The sequence below is a fragment of the Anser anser genome (genome assembly GCF_964211835.1).
Source record: "Anser anser genome assembly, chromosome: 1".
Lineage (NCBI taxonomy): Eukaryota > Metazoa > Chordata > Aves > Anseriformes > Anatidae > Anser > Anser anser.
In genome coordinates, this window is record NC_139720.1 from 69,196,787 (window position 1) to 69,219,239 (window position 22,453).

The following is a 22,453-nucleotide window of genomic DNA, read 5'->3' on the forward strand; positions in this document are numbered from 1 at the left end:
GCCTACATGGTTTATTTAGTAAGTGAAATTCATCTTAATAAAAATTATACAGAACATTGCTATTATTGTTGTTATTGCTTTTGTTGGGATCGATTTTCTAATTGTGATGATAGTTTTTTTTCATATATTATTTTTACTATAGTAGTGCCTGAAATTGCATTCAGGATCAGGGACCTCGTCTGAAAAATTTATCTACACTCTAAATAGCTAAGGTTAAAAATAAAAAAATAATAATAATAAAAGAAAAAAAGCATTGGTGTATTCATAAAATGTCACATTGTTGCTATAGGGCTTTGGTATTCATTATTGTATGGCAAGGCTTTGTGTAGTACGAGCCTTGGTCTGAGATCAAATCTGTTGTGCTATGCACTATGCAAAAAAATGGAGAGGGTAATGTTTTCCTGCAGTCATAAAGGACCAATTTTTAGAGGTATTTAGATACCCTAAAATGCATGTAAGTGCCTTTTAAGGTTTTTAATGTGTATATATGTGTGTGTGTGTATATGTAAAATAAATGTAATGATTTAGACAGAAAAAAAGGGTACAGTATGAAACAGAATATTAGCAAATTATTATCAGAAAAGAACCAGAAGCAGAGAGTAAACAATCCTATGTAAACTACCCATCCCTTCACCTGCCAGCAAAACATCTTAGAAAGAGTTAATGTTGTTCTGTTAAGTAGAGCTGGAAATGTTTTCAGCAAATACAGTACAAGAGTAATAATTACAAATACTCTTCTCTTGCAGGTTTCCCAACTCATGGCCTTTTGCAGATCTTGAACATAAAAGAGTGAAGGATTTGAATCTCTATCTGAAGCAGCTATTAAGTGGACCCATCAAACTGGCAAATGTGAGCACTTCCAGTATTTATTTTATTTGCACATGACTTTTAGTAGCATAGTACCGAAAGAATCAGGAAGCTTTCCACTGCCTCATTTGAAAAACTAAATGCCATAAATGACACTTCTGATGCACCCATTTTAAGATGGATCCATTGTAGCATTCGTCAGAGCTTGAGACAAAGACAAGAATGACTGAAAAATAGTTTATTAGACCTGTCAGGGTGTTTTTCAAAATAACTTCTCTTCCTTTGCTGCCATCCAAAAGTAGTGATTCACTGTATTTTTGACAATAAGGAGTGGGTTCTGAGAAATGTAATGTCTAAAAAAAGGAGTAAATTTTGAAATATTGAAAAGTCTGATTTTGACAGTTTTTAAATGAAAAGTTCCATTCTTTCAGCACAGAGCTACCTCTTCATTTCAAAATTTAAGTAATGTGTAGAAGAAACTTTTGCAAACAAAGCAAAATCAGAATATTTCATTATCAGAGTGATACATTGTGCCCATTCAAATTGGCAGCTTTTTATTCATCATTGTTTTCTAAGATTTGATGTTTTCCTCCTATTTCCAAATGGACAGTCACAATAATAACAAAAACTGACTCTTCACTGTCTGGCCCAGGACAAAGCCTTATGCACCTCAACATTGTGAAACACCGGGCCAAGGACATCTAGGAAGCTTTTGCATCCTGGGAGTGTGTTAAATTATGCTGCATAACTTCAGAAGTTGAATGGTCAATTACTGGGTCTGAGAAAAAGTGTCTTCCTGTGAGCAGCAATAGACAGGAAAGCTGTTGGATGGACAGGAAAGATTGGACCCTATGGTTATGTGGAGTCTAATAAATTCAAGGGAGCGGGGGTGTGATCTCCTATATTGTTTCTGCTATTTCACTGGTAGCACATTCTTTAGCAGAGCCTGGGCTTCTGCCAGATGGGCCTTGTCATGTCCCATTGCCTCAGGGCTATAGCACAAACGCAAGCTGGTTTGGTTTAATAATGTCAACAGTCTAGGGTGCCAAAAGAGGGATATGATGGGATATTTTTTCTTCAAAATTTCAAACATCTTGCAAGAGGAGAAAAATGTTTACTGCCTACCTTTATAACTTTCCCAGCTGTGATTACATAGTAAAGATAAAAGAGAAAATTGTCCATATGTAAACCAAACAGGAGTTTGCTTATTACTGTTAATAAAAATTATGTGCCAAGTTGAAATTGAGAAGATTTCCAGTGATAGATTATATGTGTGTCACAGAGTTGCACTTAATTTAACATGGACAGCTGACTTGTGCTTGGCTCTCCTGACTGACCTTACCAAATAAACTCTACAGGTTGAGGTTAATTGTTGTGTAAACTCTGTCACTCAAGGTAGAGTCATGGGTTTGTTTTACATTAGCACCTTTTGGTCACAGTGGAAGAAAAACTGATATAAGCCAGTGACCTAGAAATGGAGAGCTCTCTATCTTCTGCTGTTCTCTGGGCTGCTGTAAGGTACATGAATTTTCAATTTGGGCCAAGCACTGCTGTGTTGAAGTCTAATCTACGGTTGAAAAATCAGACTGTTTAAAGTCCTGGGATGGTAATAAAAACGCTTTCTAACCACACACAGAAGCTCTCCTCTCCGTCCTGCTCTATGGTCTGTGAACAGTCTAATAATCAGCCTGAGCATGCTGCCTTGCAATGGGCTTCCTAATTCCTTGCCTCCTCCCTTTATGGTCCTGCAGTGCACACCTGTGGAGATGGTTAAGTTCCCCCAGTGTTGCTGCTGAGACACTAGGATACAACGATGAATAGGGTATTTGTAGGGAAATGTGAGCATATCTGTTTGAGAACATATGCTGGTGTGGCTCTAAACTGGTCCAGTGGGGGTATACAGACATGCTGGACTGTTCAGCTGCTAAAAACCATTCAAGTCTGGTACAGCCTGTACTGGTAAACCGTGAGGAGGATAAAACAATTACTTGCTTAAAACAGCTGGTGTGCAGGACTTGGAGGGGGCATGATAGTAAAATGGAGTAATGAGCAGATTGTTGCCATCTATAAAGTGCTGTTGCATGCTGGAAATCATCTTGCTAACCCTCATGCATCTAACTTGCAATTCTCGGTGATAACCTTTAAAATTATTGATACTCTATAAACATTGAATAATTATTGTTATTTCAATATGCTTCCGCTGCTGGGAGATGTAAGAAATTCAGAAAACACTGATGTATTCTTACCCACTTAGAACAAGGAGACCAGTCAGTGGGTAATTTCCTTTGTACTCCCAGCTGAAGGCTACTTTTTCACTTTTTCTTTTTGGCATGACTCTTTCAAAAGTGTCATAGTGTCTTCTTGATTTTACTCTGAGCAGAAAGCCAAGTTAGGAGGCTTTCTTGATAAAAATAAACACAATTATTCTGTCTCTTTACATGCATAGGACCACTTTACATTCAAATTTATCCTTTTTCTCAAATTGCTAGACAACCTGACCAAAACCATTTAGGGAGATGTCTGCTCTCAAGCTTTACCAAACTGTCATTCCTATGAAAGAGTAAAACTATGTAGGACTAAATAATTCATTCTGAAATTTGAGAAGAAATCGTGTAAGATTAGATGCCTGTAGAACAGGGATCCTTGTATGTTCTTGACACAACCATTTTTCTGTGCTGTATTTTAGCTCTATGGTATCCTGGAGCATTGTTTGAGATGATACTAAGCCAAGAAGGGAAAGAGTTTTTATTTCATAATTAAATACCCTTGCTATCACTGTAAACACATTACCCTGATTGACTGGACACCACTGACCACCTTTTTTTCAGCACTGGAGAGTTTAGTCAAGTCCACACAGGACCAACTGCATGCTTGGTTCTATCAGCTAAGTAATTAAAAACCCTAGAAATAAAAAGTGAATTGGATTATATCCAAATTTGTTCCTCAGTCATGCCTTAAGTGCATGCTTTTCAGTCCAGACTAAGTTCTGATTATGAAAATTGTGTTATGATTAAGAGTAGGTCAGAATGTCACTGACCTTTTCTGCTAAATGGTTTGAACGAAGGAAGGGATGTGGGAAATAGCTGTCTTCTCATTTGTACTGTAGCTCAAATGGAATTAAGTATTTCTTTAAACTCTTCTTTAAAGAACAGAAACATCAAACCACCTTCTTCTATCTCTGAATTTTAGTATCAGATCCTTATTATATCTGTGCTGAAAAATCTGTTGATGGAGACATTTGCTGTTGGGCTATTTTAAATGCTTAAACGTGTTTATTCCCATTTCTCTTCAAAGTTTTTTAAGCCTATGGCTTACTTTGAGCATAAACCTCATTCACTGATTTCTTTTAGACATTTTTTGAAGAGTTGCCTGGAATAGGAGTGTTTTTTTTTTTTGTTGTTGTTTTTTTTTTTAATTCAGGTTAACACTCATTTATAAATAACTACTCCACCAGACTATATACATGAACAACAAGCTATATTCATAACATCAACTACTAAAATGCAAAAGTTGATTTTCATATTGAGTCATTTGGGACATGATCAAAAATGTGTTTCAGCATCTTTTTCAGTTCCATTCTACTCCCCTCAAATCAATGGCAATATGTGTGATCACATCATAGAAATATTTAGTTCTGTGCCAGCTGCATTGTTGCTGACTGACTGATCAGCTGCATGCGCTGATATGTTTGAGTCTTCTAGATCAGGCTAAGCAAGGCTACATATCCAGCAATGTTTAGACTCATGGAGTTTTGCTTCTTTAAATGGCAAAATAGCCAATTGTTGCCACAAATAATAGGTGAAACATCAAGGAACGATAATTGGATGGTTGGTAACACGGGGGAGGACAAAAATATACACTGTTGCAGTATAAATCAAATCTATGACAAAAGGCAGCTGCTGCCACCTACTATTACAATTTTCTCTATTTCTCTCTTAACTCCAACTGAGTGATGGGCTGAATGGAGATTGCAGCCCAAATCTCAACAAATATAAATTAGGACTGCCCTAGTGGCTTGTCATTTTTCAGTAGTATTGTAGGAGGTTGCACACTCCCTGTGAACACTAAAGCAAGGTAAGGCTCTGTTAATTGAGTCTGCTCTTGGCCCTGCTGACATTTAGCAGCATTTTAGATGTTGACTAAGCTGAAGGTTTTCTTGCTTATCTTTAAAGGACAACTTGCACCTGGCTTGGGCATTACAAATACAAATATAAAACTGAATCTAAAGCAATGTATGATGTGTATTTGGTACCAACGGCCAGCTAATAACTTTCTATGGATAATTTCCACATCTCTCATCATTTAAAGAAGTGGCATTTAATTTGTACATTTTGTTATTGATAGCATAGCTCAGACACTAGATGTACATACTGATCTTGCAAAACTACTATGTAGTTAAGGTTATACCTTAAACAAACTTATGTTATTCATCCCTTATCTTTCACGTAGGTTGGTTTTGTGAGTGTGGTGGGTAGGGAAGTTTGAGTGGAGATGTTTATCACATTTGGTGTTGGTGGGAAAAAAAAACATAAGTGTAGGTGCACAGTAACCTAATTAGTATGAAGAAATGAGGTGCTGCATTGGGTTTTGTCTCTATAAAAATTTTCTCTTTAATTTTCCAAATTATCTAAAAATTTAGGGGGCAGAGATAAACCAAGTGCAATCAGGTAAGCAAACAGTGACAGTGTATCAGGTATGGATAGATTCTATAAAAAGCTTTATGTTGACTTGAAGGCTGTGTGAAATGGCTTTAAAGAGGATGTAAATGGAAATGGTTGTAGATTACTTTCACTCATTTTCAAACATACAGTGAAAAACAGGCACACAATGTGGTTCTAGAGTGACTAATGGTTTGCACTGTAGAAGGAACAAAGTTTGATAAGAGCTTACCATATTTCATTTGTATTTTATTCACTGGAACTACTTGAGATTTACAGAGCTGAGAAAATATCTCTGGCAGTGCCCATATGGAGTTATATAACACAAAGGTACAAAGCGTACCTAAGTTATGTGGGTCCCTTAAACTCCCACCACTCCTGTACTCCTACAGGCAGATATCAAGCAGAGCCCAAATGGGGAGGGTTCAAAGTCCTCTCTTTTCCTCTGTCCTTTCCTGAAGTTATAATATCTGCAACAAGGTCAGCTTTTTCTGTTTTCTTTCTTTCCTGCTGCTTCTCCATCCTGTTTAAGTATAACAGGTGCTTAGGTGTTCTCTGACCCCAAATCTACTCTAACACAGCTGAAAAGGGCGCTGAAAGCAAAGCAGAGACTGCTCTTTTTTTCTTTCTTTCTTTCCTTCCTTCCTTCCTTCCGTCCTTCCTTTCTTTCTCTTTTCTTTCTTTCCTTTCTTTCTTTCTTTCTTTCTTTCTTTCTTTCTTTCTTTCTTTCTTTCTTTCTTTCTTTCTTTCTTTCTTTCTTTCTTTCTTTTTCTTTCTTTCTTTCTTTCTTTCTTTCTTTCTTTCTTTCTTTCTGAAATTTAATCTGGCTTGAAATCTGGCTGTGTTTCACTAACAGCAGAGTGCTTTTCTAGTTAAGCTCTAATGGAAAGCAATGACAAATTCTACCATTCTACAGTGGTGCAGGGCTGTGCTAGTTCCCCTGATGCCATTGAAATTGCTTATTTCAGCTGTATCCTAGTGTAAGTGAAGGTGGAATTCATCTCTGTTGAGATAATGGCTGAATAAAGGTCACGCAAGAGTTCAAACCAGACCAGCACTGATGCACCTATACGTACCTGGCTGCTCCCCAAAAGATTAATGTTTTTGAGTGACCTGGAAAAATACCAACATTACCTTTTAAATTGTTATCTAATTAGGTAAGAATGGTTAGAGAACTGGTAGGAGGCTTTCCTAAAATTCCCCAAATGACTGTTACCTTATGGAATTTCCATTTACTGTTTTAAAGACAATAACTTAAGGGAAAAAATGGTAGGTGAGTTCTTGTGGTCATCTTCAGTCCCTGCCCATCTGCCAAGACAGTCACAGCATCTTAAGATTCCCATCTATGATTGCACGTCTTTGTAACAAAAATTGCTTGTTCAGAAGTAGACTCTGTCCACCTAAATATGGTGTGCATTTAACCATACATGCATTCCAGGCTCTGAAGTGCCTGGTTCTGCTTAGCAATGTAATTAGATGTATGCTTAACTCTAAGCACGTGCTTCAGTCCTGGACTGGTGTCCAATTGATTGAAGTCCCATTAACTTCAATGGTATTTAGGAATCACCTCAAAGTTCAGCATGTGTTTTGGTGATCTGCTGATGAAGGGTGAACTTAAGAAGGTACTTATATACTTTGCTGATGGAAATCTAAATGGTGGTATCCTGCAGTAGGTAGATTAGCACAGTTCAGGGAGAAACTGCTGTCTTGTACATAGCAGTGTACAAAATGCCTATTGAAGCAAACCTGTAAGAGAGCACATCCATTGTTTTTGAAGCACTTTGCCCTTGGTAGACTGCTAAATCTGCCCCTGCAACCTGGCCTGTTTTTTCTTTCCATTTACCAACGCTGGCCTTGCTGCTTGCCCACATGCTTCAATACCAATTGAATACAATGGACACACAGACAGGGAATACTTTGAAATCAGTGCTGTGGCACTAGCAATGTACATGCCCGTTATGTTCATGCCTAGTGTATGATCTGCACTGATTCTGCTTGTGTTCTTAAACCAAATGTCATTTTTTTTTCAGTCTTCTTTCCTCTAGGAAGAGAATTTGGAACTCTCTCCTGAAAAAAAATCTTCCCATCTCCTGTTTACAAACCTCTCCTTTCACTATTATATCTATTTTCAGATTGCTGAAAGAGTAAGCAGAGAGGAAGTAGAACACGAGGCTGCGCAGTGTGGAATTTTTCTATTTCTCTTTCAAGTCAGTCAGTGTATCCTTCCTTCCACATCCTGCCCACTTCTCTCAAGATCTTTCAATTCAAAGGGCTACCTAAGTTTCTTTGCTTATTTTCATGCTGTCAAATAAAGGCTGAACTGCCAAAAAAATTCTTTCAACACTTGAGATTTCCTACCCTTGGGACTTGTGCTGAAAGAGCAAATGGATGTCCCACAGGGAGTAACTTGGTTGTTTAAAGCTGTTAAAAGCTGAAGCAGGTGTATGGGCTTTCCACTGTAACCTATCCTCATGAGATGAGAAAATAATTACTTATGCTCAGAATGGACAGGTATATTGGCAATCCATTGATAATAGCTTAATTATTTGTCATTCAATTCAAAGAAAAAAAATGTTGGTTTATCTTTTTTTCTGATTTTTTTTAAAGCAAGTGTCAATGTGGGAGAAAAAATCCCAAGCAGTGGAATGAAAAATAAAAGACAACTGCTAAAATAAATCCAGATTGCTAAATTTTATCTCCATGCCACATATACAGTTTGTTCTTCTGTTTGCTGAACTTACAGTAACTCCTCACTAGCTGCATTTGTCACTAAACTCTTACTTTTATTTCTTTCCTTTCACAAATCATGCCGCATCTTGTCAAATTGAAGCAAGACAAAAGATACATGAAATATATCTTGTCGATAAGAGACACATTATTTTCCATGGCCTGGAAAAAAAAAAAATGAACAAAACAAAACAATGGTGGCATTTTAATGCTAGAATCTGAAAAGTCTCTTGTTAAGCCCATTAGTTACAGCACCAGTCCAAGCGGCATCAGTATGAATGTAGCAATTTCTTACGGTCTTAAAGAATGGCCATTCTGAAATATGACTTTATGAAAAAGGTAATAAAATGTAATTACTGTCCACCTTTGATTCAGAATCATAAGAATTCATTTTAGAATTCATATTTTTATTGCCTTGCACAATACTCAAATCTGGGGATTTGGTTTATTGGTTTAATTCTCTAAAGCTGAGTGTAACTACCTGTTATATATGTTCACTAGAGCAGTACAGGGCAGTACATAAAAAAACAAAGTGATAGGGCAGTGTGTAAGGTGGCTTACTCTTTGAAACAGGCTGGTAAAATATGACTATTTCTGGTAGGAGTTAACTCTGTATGGACCTTTTCGGTGTGAGTGTCCATTAAGCCTCCAAGTGAGGTATGTGCAATATCTAAGCCTGAGGGTGGGGCACAGGTCAGGTCAGGTGCTTGGGGCTGGTCCACTGCCAAGGACAAATTTCACGCTGACTGCACAATACTCAGGAAAGATGTTATCCTGCATTTGTTTCATAGATGTGCTGCACTGTAAATGTAGTTGCAGCTGCTAATGTGTATACTGGAGATACTGAGATCCAGTAAGAATGCAAATATGGCCTATACTGCACGTTGCTATTAGGATGGGTGTTGAAAGAAAGGGGTGAGGTAAGCATCCATGCAGCCTCCCTGAGCCAGTGGTAAGGGGCACCACTGTCTTCCCAGTGCCTGCATAGAAATCATTCCATGGGGTTCTCACCCATGACCAGAGTGGAAAGGCTGCCCTTCATTGCTGACTCCAATATACGCATCAAAAGCCTACCAGCAATCTGCTCTGAGAGAACTTATTCAAGGAACAGAGCACATGTGATATTCCCTAAAGTACTTTTGTTTTCTTTCAGAATGAGCTTGTACTCAGCTTCTTCTTGAACTGGACCAAAAAAACCTTCACAGAAACATCATCATCTGTGACCTTGGGTATGTGAATTACCAATCTTCCTCATTCTTAGGTGAATAAAGTGTTTAATGTGGATTTTTTTTTTTTTATCTATATCTTTTTTTTTATCTATAGATAACCAACAAATGCTTCCTGACTTCTCAAGGTCTCTAGAAATGTTTTAGTAATGTGACCTGTAGCTTGCTTTCAGTTTGGCACATGCTTCTCAGCCTTGCTTCACTTCTTTTTGAATAAACATACCTATATGCAAAGTAAAAGTTTATTTAGACAAACTGTGGCATGTTTTTTGTTCTACAAAACAATTTTCAGAAAAGAATCTAGAGGAAAAGGTAAGAGTCATAACAAAGAACAATGTATACTTGGACAGGAAAAGAAAATTAGGGATGACTTTAGTCATTTTTACAATGAGTGGAGCAGGTAAATAACAGAACATTATGCTAATGCCTAGGCATACATTATTAATGGTAGTGGTAATTCACTTCTTACTAAATGACATTCCACTTTGTTCCCTTAGCCTATGTAAACGCTTAACCATTTTCCTCTTCTGTGCAGCACCTAATTTAATCTAATCTCTGACATTACAGAATTAAAAGCCAAAGCATAAACCATATAATGTAAACCATGGATGTTTCTTATCTTCCATTGCACTAGTTCTACACTGAAAATAAACTTCAATAGTCAATTTTTAGGCAAAATAAAATCTCATAAAGAAGCCTGCAGCTGCACCCTGCACCAAAACAATTGTTTTTTGCTCCAAGTGACAGAAAGTTTCCAAGATGACCAGTTCTCGCACTCCTTTCTGAAATGTGGAATAGCTCAGTGTATTTAATTTGCATGTCCATTATGTTAATTTCTTCTCTCTGCAGACAGGGGCTTTATTATCTCTTTTGCTGTGACCATTTTTAAAAAATTCATCAGAACAAAATAAATCCCATTCTGTCTTCTCAGCCTTTAGAAGAACTTCCCCAGTGTAGTTTATTTGATTATGGTTGCCATTATCATATTAAATCCATTATGAATATTGGAAATTACTAATGGTTGCTCTAACTTGTACAAAAGAATGAGAGGATAATGCAGAAATGGCCTAGGTGTTTGAAATATTCAAAACTGAATCTTACCACAGAAAATCCAACCTGGAGTACAAATGTGACATGTATCTGGGTCCATGGGCTACTGCTCTCTATAGACTCTCTAACCGATGTTGCAGACGTGAGAGCGAGCTGAAGCATGACGGAGTTTAAGTCTGAGGTCTTTAGAGGGATTTTGACATTTCAGTTAGATTTAGGTGCCTAGTTATTACAGAGAGTCCGGGTGTAAATATCTTGTGCAAAGCATGAACTGAACTGTAACAAAGTTGCAGAATAAATTAGTCCTACAGTGGTGTCCTCAACCAATATAATCTGAAGGGTGAGTCCTTAAGTTTGTTGTCAATTACTTCAAAATCAGAGAACAGGATGAAAAAAAGAAAGGTAAGAATGTGTTTAGTGGGTATTTGATGAAAGCTACGTTGACAGAAAACCCAATCTGCTGGTTCACTGTGAACTCAGTGGTCCCATTACATAAAGGTCACAACCTGGTCAGGAGAGATTAATGTAATGTACTTACAGAGGGTATCATTTTCCTGCTCAGGAACTCTGCCTTTTAAAGTCTGGACTCATTCATTCTAGGCCCAGGACAAAACCATTGTTTAACAGAAATATATATCTATACATATATATATTAAAATCTCCCTTTGGCCTAGAAATTGGTTGCTGACATTTATTAATAGGATACCAGTAGATCCAAGGTCCACACCAGGACACAATGAGTTTAGACACCGTAAAAATAGAGACCAAGAATTATGGACTGAGTTGCTTTGAGTATGCCACCACTTCTGGTTGGTGAGGAAAGGGATTGAACCCGGTCCACAGCTGATTGCAGCTGTCAGCCTACCAACCATGCACGTACTAATTACTCACTTGAAAATTTTTCATACGTTACTCCCAAGTTTCACCCCTTGTTGTTGGAGTTAGATCTCTGCCATACCCCAGCTACCTAGCTCACTTAGATCTATATTGCACGACATTCACTGCCCTGTTACAATCTGTCCTGTGAGTAAAGGAAGACACAAGTCCAGCTAAGGCAGGCTAGTGATCATGCCAAGCTGCCAGATAGCATACAAAGAGTTGCTGGGCAGGGCACCGTCTGTTGGCCCTGGGGGCTTGTCTTTGCTGAGGGTGCCCTGAAACACTTGACTTGAAAGAAAGCCCTATAGAAATGCCATATTTGGACTGGGGTGGGAAATTCATTGCGTCTGCAGGAGAAAGGTAATTACCATGAAAACAATACATCCTTCACCCACAGATTTTATTGTTTTATGAACATACAAACACCTTAATTTTTGCCTGTTTTGAAGAATAATGCAGGATTAATATGGGCTGCAGCTTTCCATGAACCTGGTGGTTTCTCTCTCATCCTTTACACAAGCAAATCATCTGTCTTTTAGTTAGGATCAATATAAAATAAAGCCAATGCCCAGCAGAAGCAGGTTATGAATTTTGATCAAGATAGCATCCTTCTCTAACACAGCTTTAATTTACAAATGTTGTAGGTAATTACACTTACTAAAGTAAAATAAAAATTAAAATTTATGAAATTGTACTGTGCTCCTAGCAATGAAGAGATTAAAAATCAGTGCTAAATTTACTTTGACATGAATACTGATTCAATATTCCCAGTGGAATGGATTCTGAATTACACTGAATATTGTCAGCATTTCATTACACCAAGCACACTACAAGGGAGTGAGAGCAGATATTAGGAATGATTTCACAGACAGACTTTTATAAAGACTCTTAAAAAATAAAAAGAAGAAAGAAAATCTATCAAAAATATTTTATATCAATCCATATATTTTATTTTTCTTCGCTGGAGTTTTTACCTCATGAAAATATGATTAATTGAGCTTGTTTTGGCAAAGTTATGAAAGCAAGAAGTCTTTGGTATTGGTTATAACAGTTCACAACCCAGGTCCAGTTCTGGCAGGTTTGATAAGTGTTGCATGCACTTCAGCGTGCTTTTGTCTATTTAGAGCAGTAGATGAAACATCTCTGTGTCCTTCTGAAGCAAGATCCAAGCATTCCAAAATGCAAAATGTACAGTACGCCACTCCATGAAGAGTCCCATTCTTCATGAATGCTCCCTCAGGACAGTAGGCTATTTTGCTCATGTTATATAGCATTCTCATCTGCTGCAGTTGCTCATTCTTGATGTAAAGCAACTGCCATAAATTGTGTTCCTATTTCACTTGGGTTTAGGCTGGTTTGCTGGCCATAAGCACTTCTTGTTGGTTTACAGGGTGAGAGCAGGGAGAGAATCAGTGAATATATCTGTCTTCCTCAAGGATTGGTATTGGAACTGGTTCTGTTTAACATCTTTGTCAGTGACGTAGACAGTGCGATTAAGTGCACCCTCAGCAAGTTTTCTGATGCCACCAAGCTGTGTAGAGTGGTTGACATGCTGGAGGGAAGAGATGTCATCCAAACGGACCTTGACAGGCTTGAGAGGTGGGCCTGTGTGAAACGCATGAAGTTCAACAAGGCCAAGTGCAAGGTTCAGCATCTGGGCCAGAGTAATCGCAAGGACAAATACAGGCTGGGCAGAGAGCAACCTGAGAAGGACCTGGGGGTGTTCGTTGATGAGAAGCTCAACATGATCCGGCACTGTGTGCTTACAGCCCAGAAAGCCAACTGTATCCTGGGCTGCATCAAAAGCAATGTGGCCAGCAGGGCAAGGGAGGGGATTCTCCCCCTCTGCTCTGCTCTCATGAGACCTCACCTGGAGCCCCGTGTTCAGCTCTGGGGCTCCCAGCACCAGAAGGACAGGGACCTATTAGAATGAGTCCAGAGGAGGGCCATGAAGATGATCAAAGGGCTGGGCACATCTCCTTATGAAGACAGGCTTAGGGAGTTGAGGTTCTTCATCTAGGAGAAGAAAAGGCTCCAGGGAGACCTTACAACAATCATCTGATACCTGAAGTGGGCCTACAAGAAAGATGGAGAGGGACTCTTTGTAAGGGAGCATAGTGATAGGACAAGCAGTAATGGTTTTAAATTAACAAAGGGTAGATTTAAATTAGATATTAGGAAGACATTCTTCACTCAGAGGGTGGTGAGGCACTGGAGCAGGCTGCCCAGAGAAGCTGTGGATGCCCTATTCCTGGAGGTGTTCAAGACCAGGTTGGATGGGGCTTTGAGAAACCTGATCTGGTGGGAGGTGTCACTGCCCATGGCAGGGGGACTGGAATTAGACCATCTTTAAGGTCCCTTCCAATCCTAACCATTCTGTGATTCTGTGATCTACAGTCAGGTACACTGGAGGCTCAAAAACCCAAGCTGTAGCTAGAGCAAGCAACCGGTTGTCTTGGAGTGTTCAGCTCTGGTCCTGGGAAATCGAACAGATTCCAGTACCTTTTGGTTGGTCAGAACAGGCTAACACCAAGAAGGTATAAGACATATCCAAGGGTACAGAAGACAGAATAATATTAACTCCCTGATGGTAGTGCTATGACATTTTAATTAGTGTTTGCATATTGCTTTGCAGTCTACATGTGAAATTCGGTGTAATAAATTATAGTTTCCCTATTGATTTCATCAGTTTTCTGTATAGCATCTTCCCCACTGTTTATATTTCTCTTGCATTGTGCAAATCATAACTCAGAGCTTATTTTAAAATGCTGCTAAAGAAAACACTGCACAAAATACAGAATTTAGAGCAGGTAGTTCTCCAACAGGCTAGAAAAACCATTTAGATAATAAAAGAACTACATAATTGATCGCTCTGAAGATCATTCCACCTTCAATAGAAATTAATTTGAAAACTGATTTCTTTAATTTTGTCATTTAAAAAGAAGAATAGACCCATATTTTTCCAGTGTTCATGCTTCTTAATGGAAAAGATTATAAACTGGCACAATGTTTGAGTTTCTCTGTAGTGGAAAATGGCAGCTGACATTCACTCCCAAGTGCCGGGGCATGCAGACACAAGTCATTTATAAAAATGTTACAAATGCCATTCTGTCTGTTGGCACTCCAACTCCAGGGTCCTCATTTGATATTTGACAGGTTTTGCATTGACACCAGTGAGTGAAGTATCGGCCCCTGGGAGGGAAATCTTGCTTCATGGAAGTCAGTGAAGCTTTATCCTATATCTACAACAGACCGGCATTTGGTGCTTGCATATAATGAAGTGCAAGTAGAGCATGACAGTTCCTAAAAATGCAGGGTCTGAGCTCAAGTCCATCTGCCCAAGCTGGATAGACTGAAAGTAATTATTGTATGTGTATTTTATTATTATTTGAAGCTAAAATCACCTAGACTTCAAAAACACTATGATTTAGAACTGAATGTGGAAGAACCTAAATATAATATCTGAGTCTAGCTAACAGAAACTGTCTTTTATTATGAAATATAAGGAATAGAAGTTTCTTCCACATTTACCAGATTTCTTGTATTGTTTTTCCCCCCTTTTTCTTCATTTTAGGGCTGGTTTTGTTTTTGCTTTTGTGTTTTGATTAGTGCTCAATTTATTCCCATAGCAGGAGCAAATACTTTGGTAATACCCATGATCATAGTGTCTGTTTCAGACTCCGTTTTACATAGTCAATTAGAATTGCATTTTCCCCTCCTACACTTTTCTTTATTTTCAGTTTGGTTAGAAATTTATTTACATTTGCGTGTGTTTTTTTGTTTTTTTTTTTTTTCTAAATGAAAATGCCAACAACTGTAGAAGAAGTCCTCCACTGGACATAAGCACTCACACTATAAAACCCAATGCAGAAAAAAGCAGTGGCCGTAGTGGTAGGAGAGAAAGGCACAATGTTTCACTGAATTCTAATGACATAATTTAGCTTCTGAGGTCTGCTGCCCTTGCTAAACTGCTCAAGATGACCCACTCCAATTCACAAAATTAACAGAGCCCCTCAAGAGAATTGTGTCCTTGCATTAAAGCACAAGCCCCTTGTGTTACACTGAGTTGAAAGCCCTAGGATTCTATGTTTTCTGCTGCAACTTAAAGGAAGAGGCCCCCACAGGGTTTTTTAAAAATGATAACAGCTTTGCAGGGCAGTGGGAGGGGGCAATGGGGATTGTGAGCTTTTCGTTACCCTTGGGGGGAAAAAAAAAAATCAGCATTTTCTGCTTCATGGAGTTTTCCTCACTTTCCTTATCCCTCACTGTCCTTCTTTGCATACAACAAATGAAATAAGGTATAGTCTAGCTAAGTGATTTGTCACAGCTCATAAAGGAGAATAACAAATGAAGGACTGCATCTCAGTCTTCTAAGTCCTAGCTTAGTAATTTCTTCATAACATTTCAATTCTTCAAGAGTCTGTTTCAGGCTCTTCTCTAATTAGGGTATGATTAAAAATATATTTTTGTAGTCTCCAAAGGGAAGAAACTGGAGATGGCTTCATCTTCTAAAATTCCAGTCCAAACATCAGCAACTCAGAAGTGCTGATATTCAGACTGCCTGGAAAAAATATATTATGGCAATTGTATGTACCCACTGTTATTTTTAATTAATTTTAATTCCTTTCCTTAGGATAAATGGCAATTACGCTAGCTCTCTGGCTCTCTGTAGTACATTACAGCACTGTAATTCTTTCTGCTTAGCAGTTATTTTAGCCTCTGTTCATTCAAGAGGTTACACGTTTGGTTTCTTCAGAAAAATATAGCCAACATGGCTTATTCTTTATAACTTCCCTCTTGCTGCTTCCTCTGCTGACTAACAGAGTAAAGGCTGAGGAGAGAGGGGTTGATTTTTTGCCCTTATGACCCTGGCTGTAACAGTTCTGGTGCACATGTGCAAAAGGGAAATGGAGAGAGCAAAAGAGTGCACAGGTGTCTGCTGGGACTGAAAGGGAGTTATGAAAATCCTGTCCGCTATTGAAGGTGAATAGTTCCAATGCTCTCTAAAACACTGCTTATTTCTACTGCGTAACCCCAGTGTGTGATGGCAGTTCTTTCATTCTCATAATCCTTTCTCATTCCCTCCACTTTTAATAGGATATGTTTGTATATACTCTCATTAAAGAATTAATTACTATTGTATTGCTTTGTCTTGTGTCATTATCTCGCCCTATGTTAGGATGATGTTTTACTGGCAGATCCCAAGACATGTACAGGGGAGCAGCACCTTTCTGTTTGAGGTCTCAAGTCCAGCTATATTTTTAATGGGGAGGAAGGCAGAACAAAACATAGCTCCTGCAAGATAACTGTTTTGTTGTAAGGTTAGCAGGATTAAGTTCTTATTTTTTCGAGTAGAGTAAAAATACTGAATGCAACACAGCCTTGGTCTAATTAAATGAAACCCTGTTTCTGCAAGTAAAACCAGGCTAGTTCATACAGGCAGTGTCTGGGCTGCCTTTGATGATCACAGTGTGGTGAGAGCCCTGGGCCTCAGACCAAGTGGTGCAACAGGCTCATGTCCCCCGTGCTCAGGGTTAGCACTGCAGAATAAGATGGTCAGAGAGATACCAATGAGAGGTTATTGTGTTCACTGTTACCTGGTATATCACAGTAAAAAACATTTTTATTGTCTGCATTGTCTCAGTGGGACAGGTAAGCCACATGTCCCAGTTCAAGGACACACCTTTTTGGCAGTGAAGACAGCTGGCTCAGTGCTTCCAACAGAAAGAAGGAACAGGATATGCTTAGTCATTTATTCCATATTACAAGCCTGATTCTTGGAAACTGATTTTTTAATTATTTTTTTTTCAGTGGGAATGAAGTCAGACTCTGTAAATGCATTTTAGCAGAAAATCTGTGAAAGGAGAGGGTTGTATTAAAACCAGCCTGGAGCAGGAGAAATACAGGATGAGGAAGAGAGAGTTTAAATCTGTTAGATATATATGATGTTATTGTAAATCTACTATTGTTTTGGAACTGGTCTGGAAACCTCTGTGTGTTTATCTTTTTAGTTTGGTTTCATTTGTGGTTTTTTTTTTTTTTGTGGTAGGAACTGAAAAAAAAAAGGAAAAATTACAAAAATACTAACTAGTGTAATAAAAAAAATATAGAATTATTTTTAGCTCAATCACAAATTTTCCACTGAAATTCAGATTGGTGGCAGTTAGAAAACAAAAATCTCACTGTCAATGTATAAACAAGCAAGAAGATGAGTACTACATCAGACCACTTTCTTGATCACACTCTTTAATTGTGTTTTCTAATTTTATCACTGATTTAAGCAGGCAATAATTTTGTTGGATATATTAATTCATATATTCTGCAGTATTTTAGACATCTACTTCCACTAATTTCTTCATTAAAAAATCAAACTGACCTTTTTTAGGTCCTCAGTCAACTGATCGTAAGCCTGGAGTACAATTAGTCATATCTTATGAGGGCACCCGTCTGACAGTAATGCTGAAACACATGAGGAATATTGTAAGTATTTTCATCATAATCTGTAAAATATAAGTCTTTGAATTTGCAGAGTACTTTGAAAACATTAATCCTAAATCACCATTTCTGATATAAGTAATTTTAACTCAGAATTATGATGATGCTTTTTTCAACATTTAATACTTGTTTTCTTCCTTTGATCTCATTCAGTATGGGACTTATTTAGAAACCTAATGTCTGGCAATGATCTTTTCCAGGCCATATAGAAAAACAATTTTGATGCCTGTTTTGGCCCTTTCAGCTGACACATTTTGATGCCATCTAGATATATGGCCTCATGCAGCATCATAACTCTTTGAGGGATGTCAGCCTGGTTCCACTGATTATCCACACCCTTCTTTCAACCCAACATGACTGGTCCACAAGCAGGGAAGAGGTCAGCAGAGGGAGTAGTGGAGTGTTTAAAGAAGCAATGTCTCTTGGTGTGATGATGCTCATCTTTATAACAAGCTCTCTGTCATGAGGCTAAGTGATAAATACTGCACATTTCTGGAGCCACACTATGCAAGGAGAGAGCTGGCAGAGCTCTCTCAGCACAAGACAGATTAAATTGTTGATAGTAACATGAGAGATCTAGATGGGTACCTCAGTTGAGGCAGTGTGTCTGCTCATGAGTGTGTCATCATGAGTTCAGCCACCTGGATGTCCTCTTGAATTTCCTGTTGCTCAGGTCTTGAGTAATAGCTGTGGCAAAGAGATCCTTTGCTATCTTTGTTTATCTGGAAGATTTGTGTTTCTGTATGCAGGTTCTTGTTGCATACATTGAAGCTGCCTCCATCTCAGACTGGATCGCAATAGGTTTCCCTATGTCAGGCCAAACTGAGGAACGTATGTGAGTGCCATCCAGTAATAAAATGGGGCTGAACATTTAATTATTTGTACAAGTCACATGAGGATTATGTAGCTCCAGCTGTTCATTGGCCACTCCAGCTTCTGATATTCATTTCAAGTATATTCATTTTACTCTATAAAATCCTGTAATTTTTCTGTCCTGAGAGACTTGCCTTTTGTTTCCTATGTGCCATCCTGACAGGTGAGATCAGCCTCTGCTGGCCCAGTTTATATGAACTTTACCTTCAGGATATAGTATGACACCCTCTTTATTTTTCCTATTGTACTTTCTAAAGCTAAATGACTTTGATAAACTTCTAGGTTGTGGGAGGGGAATATGTAAATGTTTTCTGTGCTCATTTGTTACTGTGAGTTCAGGTGGGTAATGTGGAGGTGTACACAAATAGAGCTACAGATGTTGGAAACAGTCGTTCTCCTTGTTTTTGTCATTTTAAATGTATAGGTTCATAACTGTGTTCTTCAACTTAGCAAGTACATGTCATTTAATTAAATGAAAATAGATTACAGCATAGATGGTTGTGTATAGAAAAATTGAAATGCAGGGTTCAGTTCACTTTATGGGGAGGGATAACACATTTAAGTTAGCGTCTAGCTCAGGAAGGTTAGTGACTTAAATGAAATCCTTTTCAGTGAGTTTGCAGAGAAGTGGTAGGAGTCCAATTCAGTAAAACTAGCAATGATTCATGGCTTGAAAATAAGGTGACTGTTTTAGCAGCCTAACTTAGGCAATCATGTTTTTAAATCCTGGGCTTCTGATTCCTTCCTGCAAGCAGCCATCCTTCATTTGATCTGATCTGAAATATGAAATTTTTGTGCTTTGGGGTACTGTGATACTGGACTGCCTTCAGACTACCAACCTATAAAAGAAATGTTCTTTATCCCATTAGTAGTCTTCTCAGCTTTCTAGTTGTATAGATCAATCTCTCTGACGTGCTCTTTTTTTTTTTTTTCTTTTTTTTTTTAAGGCTGAACAGGGATTTAAAAAGTATGCCAAGATCATATCTTATTCAAGACATGTTAAAGCTATTTCAGGTATATTCAGTCTCTTGCAGAGTCTCACTAATTATATTTTAGTGGTTCATCTGTGCAGAGATTACTTTGCCATCTTGTTTTATTTCATAATTTATAGTAAATAATTCTTGTGCCGCTCTTCCCCATTTAATTTATCTATTTATAGAGATCTTATGATGTATTCAAATGTGAAAATAATTGTAGTGGGTCAAATTAATCCCAAATGTAGCCTCATAAATAACTGACAGGAGTTGTGATACAGAATTTTGATCCATGTAAAAAGAATTTATTATTTGTGGGGATTTGTTCTCAGCATTTTAATAGATCTCGATCCTGTTGTGCAAACCTTATATTTTTATATGATGTACAAGTTAATCCGTAAGGAGTTGGTGTTGTTTATAGCTATTCTCAAGTATCACACAGGTTCTTTAAGGAAGGAAGTCAAAAGAATTCAATGCTAGCTTTGCAGGATTTTTCATGTGGGTTGTCATAGTAGAAAATGCTATAGCACTTGAAAGAGCATGGGTCTGGTGCAGACATACCAGATGACTGTCTAATGTTGGTGTATACATCGATTCCACAGAGCAGGCACATTTTGGTCTGATGCATCCACATGTGCCAGATTTTCTGCATATATACAAATCAGTCATTCCTAGATCTGCTTCCAAATATCCTCTCTCTAACAACACCAACATTTCAGTTACATGTTATGAAAGCCAGCCCTTCCTGAAGAAAACTCTATTAGAAATACCTCAAAAAGCAATAGAGTAGAACAGCCGTATAGATTTTGAGACTGGAAAGGACCATTAATCTAACCGAACCTTCTGTAAAGCACAAACTATATTTTTCCACTGAAAAAATGCTCGCAACTTGACAAGCAATGTACATGGTAAAACATTCAGAAGGGAGACATATAAGACTGGTTGCAAATGTTTGCCTGTGTATGCACAATGAAGTTGAGTTCTGTTAAATAGATATAAGGTTTATAAGATATTATCAGTGTTTCAGTCTCATGATTTCCCTTAGAAATTCATACTTTTAATTGAATCCTGAGATTCTGTAAGTCAGGTGACTCACATCAGACTGACAGCTTCTACTTATAATTTGAAGGCATCAACATCACTGCTGAGGAAAAAAATAAAAATAAATCCAATTTTCAAAGACAGAAAAGATGCAACAGTAATAAAATGCAATTTTCCATACATGTATTGCATAACTTCAAGTCAGCCTCTTGGACCATTACTTGCACCCCTCAAATGCAGACAGTGCCTGTGCACTTTATGCACAGGAGGTAGAGGCAATTCTGTCTTACAAAAATGAAGCTGGGATAGAAGGAAACGTCGGTGTAGCAATGAACTGGAGGGCTTATGTGGAGAGACTGAGTTTTCCTCTGAGTCATGGGGGATGTGGCAGCAGGAGATGAATCAAGGCAAGCTTCTTACAGAAACTCAATATTGCCATACTTCACAAAATGCATTAAGCGGTCTTGGGAGGAAGATGCAGGACCCAGGGTGAGGATTTAGCACGTGAAAGGGCTTGTCAAGGAAGATCAAGAACAACCCAGCCTTGGCAGGACAATACCCAGAAGAATGGCAACGGTCAGGAACTGTTAGCACTGGGAGTGCTAGGAAGAATGCCTGAGACGCGGCCTGAAAGATCTCCTAGATCTGTGCAGAAAGGCTCCTAGATCTGTGCAGAAGCTGCGGAGGTGGATTTATGAACACTGGAGACACACATGTTTTTGAACAGTTCAAGTTCACTTCCATGTATTAACCAACACAGAAAATGCAGAATATCAAGATCATAACAAATCTTACACAGAGCAGACTATGAGCTAGCTTAGTACTGCATAGCCAGAAACAACCAGGCTAACCACTGCTGGGCTTGCTCATCTATTCCACAAGACACCAGAGGCAAAAGAAATAGCCATTTCTAAAGTTCAAAAAAAAAGTCGGTTAGTATATTTCTTTTTGTGCTCCACAGACAACCAGAAGGGAACAGTGGTTGAGTGTTGGCTCAGAAGAAGTGTGTGTTTTCTTCTGACTTCATTGCCATGACTTCAGGCATGCCCTGTTTTTCCAGATAAGCAGCTAAACTTTCAATCCTTGCTGCTAAACATTTTTGCCCGTTACTACTTGTGGACAGAATAACTCCTCAGGGGTAGCGGGGAGGAGAAACAAAGCCAACTTATCCTGATCCTCATGCCAATAAATGTAAAATGTTACTGGAATTCAGGAAAGCGTGTGTAGGTGATGCATTCAGAACCAATTTTACAGGGGGGAAATTTGCTGAAATTAAAATAAATTCCTATAGTACTTTCCAAAACTACTTCCAGCTTTCCTGTTTTAAAAGCTCTGAAGCTGTCATGAACCACTCCTGGTGATTAATGATTCTGGGGTAGCTGATATGTGGGTGATGAATTAGTAATCAGCTTTAAGCTTACACAGACATCCAGCCTCTTTCCATTTTGTGTCCTATGCTATCCGAGTACAAATTGCTTCCAAAAACATTTGTGAAACTTGATAGTTGAAGTGCTTTGGGAAGAAAGGTGAGAGCCAAGTCTTCCGTAAAACAAGAGAATGAAATCTAATTCTAAGTCTGCAGGTGCAGGGCTATAGGGAAGTTCCCAACTACAGCACAGGTAGATGCTTCACTGCCTTTGCTGGACTTTGGCTCTAGCTTGAGCTGGGGAAGGGGTGGGGATTTTTGGTCCATCAAATTTGGTTCCCATTGTTCCTCTCATGG

The 22,453-nt window shown here is 38.4% G+C and overlaps 1 protein-coding gene across 6 annotated transcripts in view; it reads left to right on the forward strand.

Annotated features, from left to right (window-relative positions):
* Positions 1–22,453, forward strand: part of PIK3C2G (phosphatidylinositol-4-phosphate 3-kinase catalytic subunit type 2 gamma) — a 323,563-nt gene that overhangs the window by 283,268 nt on the left and 17,842 nt on the right. For all 6 annotated transcript variants that reach the window (XM_083808728.1, XM_083808727.1, XM_083808726.1 and 3 more), the window contains 3 exons: positions 747–849; positions 9,346–9,421; positions 17,733–17,827. In XM_083808728.1, coding sequence (XP_083664854.1) covers positions 747–849; positions 9,346–9,421; positions 17,733–17,827 — 274 coding nt within the window. The remainder of the gene's footprint in view (positions 1–746; positions 850–9,345; positions 9,422–17,732; positions 17,828–22,453) is intronic.